The sequence below is a fragment of the Hydractinia symbiolongicarpus genome, chromosome 7 (genome assembly GCF_029227915.1).
Source record: "Hydractinia symbiolongicarpus strain clone_291-10 chromosome 7, HSymV2.1, whole genome shotgun sequence".
Classification (NCBI taxonomy): Eukaryota; Metazoa; Cnidaria; class Hydrozoa; order Anthoathecata; family Hydractiniidae; genus Hydractinia; species Hydractinia symbiolongicarpus.
In genome coordinates this window covers 16,704,877-16,708,012 of record NC_079881.1, presented here as the reverse complement: position 1 = coordinate 16,708,012, position 3,136 = coordinate 16,704,877, and the positions used below count along the sequence as shown (strand labels likewise).

The 3,136-nt window shown below is 34.9% G+C and overlaps 1 protein-coding gene across 1 annotated transcript; it reads left to right on the top strand.

The window, feature by feature from the left end:
* Positions 1-566: 566 nt before the first annotated feature.
* On the top strand, positions 567-2,668 carry LOC130648549 (steroid 17-alpha-hydroxylase/17,20 lyase-like). Its single transcript, XM_057454602.1, has 3 exons — positions 567-600; positions 732-2,000; positions 2,160-2,668. The coding sequence occupies exons 1-3, from the start codon at positions 567-569 to the stop codon at positions 2,528-2,530; spliced, it is 1,674 nt and encodes a 557-aa protein (XP_057310585.1). The 3' UTR covers positions 2,531-2,668.
* The last annotated feature ends 468 nt before the right edge of the window (positions 2,669-3,136 follow it).

The window sequence follows — 3,136 nt, the reverse complement described above, 5'->3', positions numbered from 1 at the left end:
TTTTAAAAGAACGTACATATTGCGAACTTGTCAAATGTCATTTGGCAAATATTGCAAACGGACAGAGGAATTAGCTATGTTACATGAATCTCCCTTTTGTATTAGCTACCTAATAGATCCAGGACATGTAAATTTATCCACAAAATGCTATGATAAACGTTTTAAATCCTTTTGTTGCCATGTTTGGTTGTTTTGTTGTCCCTGGCTGACTGGATAGTGATATTAACAAATTCATCCGAAAATGTCACGTAAACTATTTGATTCTGTTCGTACAATTAACCGTAAAGTCCTCTCTTAATAACTGAGAAAATTATATTTCCGTTTGTTCTACATACTGTAGGTTCGGTTTTCTTGGCTATGAATTTATTGTCCTTTATACTTAATGGGTATCCTAATACATCTCAAACTGAGATAATAAAATTAATCAAATAATTGATATGTTGGTAACCAAAATGTCTTATGCTTCAAACTTTATATCAACTTAGCAACAGAGTGTATTTTGTTTTGGTATTCTTATCAATCCTTGATTACAATCAGCTCTTAGCTTTGTCATGTAGCTCGAAGAAATGGACAGCAAGATTCACTATGATATAACGATCTGTAACTTAAATTATTTACTTCAACCAAGACTCTGCATCTCTAAGATACCTTGAAAGTAATTACATATCGCCATAGGGATAATTAGGATAATTAAGACTTGTTTTGAAAATCATTCCTTTTTTCTGTTTTAGTCATGCTGGCAGCATATATATTGGCAGCTGTGACTATAGCATTAACAACATGGATTTTTATAACATGGAAAAAAAGAAAAAATTATCCCCCTGGTCCTTTTCCATTGCCGCTCATAGGCAACCTTCATTTGCTACGAAAAGACATTCATATAGCCATGGACGTACTTTCAAAGCAATACGGAGATATGTTCACGCTATGGATGACTGACATACCGTATATTGTTATTACTGACATCACGCTTGCTAAAAAGGTGGCACTAACTAAGAAATTTGCCAATAGGTTACCACTATATGTTGGAGATAAGCTGTACTCAAGAGGATGTAAAGATATTATATTCGGTGATTACGGAGAGGCATTGATTCTCCATAAAAGAATGGCACATTCAGCACTATCAATGTTTGGGAAAGGTTTATTTTGTTTTGAGGACCGTATTATGTCTTCGGTCGATGCGTTGATAAATACTCTCAATGAGAACAAAGAGAACGAAATGTTTAGTTTGAATGACGATGTAGAGTTGGCGTGCTTCAACGTGATGTCTTCAATTGTGCTCGGTACGTCCTTGGACAAAGAAGACGAGCGTTTTCAAAAACTACGCAATGCCGTCTTTTACATGATGCAATCCGGTGTCACACTCTCTTTAATAAACTTCTACCCAATCCTTAGATACTTGCCAAATAAAGATTTAAAAGGGATGATAAAGGTATTAAGTGAAAGAGATGAAGTATTAAAAAATATTTTAGACTATACCATCTCCACATATCAATGTGGTCAAGTCACAAACTACATAGAAGCACTTCTTAAGGCAAGGTCAGACATAGAAGAGACAGAAGGGCAGGGTTATGTATCAAATATTCTCTCACGTGATCACATTGAAATGAACATATTCGACATGTTTCTTGGCGGAGTGGAGACTGTTTCAACAACTCTTATGTGGGCGTTGTTGTATTTAATGAAATGGCCGGAAACACAACACAAATGCCATTGTGAGTTGGATGAGGTATTAGGCATGCCAAATGAAAGATCACGAGTGGTATACAAAGACAAAGATAGTCTACCATACATACAAGCAGTTGTTTTAGAAACCTTAAGACTGGCATCAACTTTGCCTTTTGGTGTTTTCCACAAAGCTAGAGAAGATGTAGAGCTTAACGGTTATCGTATCCAAAAAGGTAAAAAAAACCTAAGCCTAACTGCAAATCCGGTTCACTGCCTAATTATAAACATCTTGTTTCATATTTATTACCTATTTTTAAGGAAAAACTATATTTGTAAATAAGACTGAATCTCATTACCTTTAGTCATTCTTTTTTAATTATTCTTTAAAAAAACTAAACTCGAATTTTTTCGTGTCAAATTATAATAAAACTTCTTTTCTTTTCATTGCGCAACATCTTGTTATGTAAAATACCATGCAATGACTACATAAAACTTGCTTTTCACAGGCACAGCAACCATGATTAACATTTGGTCGATCCACCACGACGAAAAAAATTACAATGACCCCCTCATTTTCAAGCCAGAGCGCTTTTTGGATGAAAGTGGGAAATTAATCCCTTTATCAGAGAGGACACACTTCTTTGCCTTCAGCTGTGGTCCAAGACAATGTATAGGACAATCGTTAGGTAAAACAGAGCTATTTCTGTTTCTGGCTAATTTATTACAACACTTTCATTTCAAATCTTCACCTTTAAACGAGGAGCTGAGTATCTATGGCACGACAAAAGTGACGCACGCTCCACATCCTTATAAAATTTACGCTAGACGAAGACATGGAGACGACAAGGAGAATAAAAAATAGAAGAAACTTGTTACAAGACCACATCAGTTACCGTAATTTATGTTATTTATTTATTTAATGTATGTATTAAGTTTTATGTTTGATGCAGATGGAAATATTGAAAACCACAGTAATTTTCTTTTTCATTTTTTTCTTGTACTCTGCGAAACTTTGAAACATTGTCATTGTGGAATATCATAGTTGTACCTTTGATCACAGTTAGACATTAAACTTTAATATTTTACCGAACATGGCAGAGGAAGAGTACGGATAACAGTAGACATTCTTGCAATACCTTTTACATTCGTTTTAATATATGGCAACGCAAATTTAAAAATATGTATTTATTATTTAAATTATTATTTTAAATAAAACTGGTTCACTGCAAAGCCTTTTTCATCGTCTTTTCTTCTTGCCTGAAGCCACCCTGAACCTCCTTGCATAATTTAATAAAAGGGTCCATTTTATACGGCATTGCGTGCGTCTCGCTACTTGCTGCACGATCTTGCGTGTTAGACAGACGTATACGGATATTAATATATAGACTAGCCGCACATAACTGTGTGACCCGGCGTTGAACGTAATATGAAACGCTCAATTTGATCTGTGAACACGACCAGGTAAAGC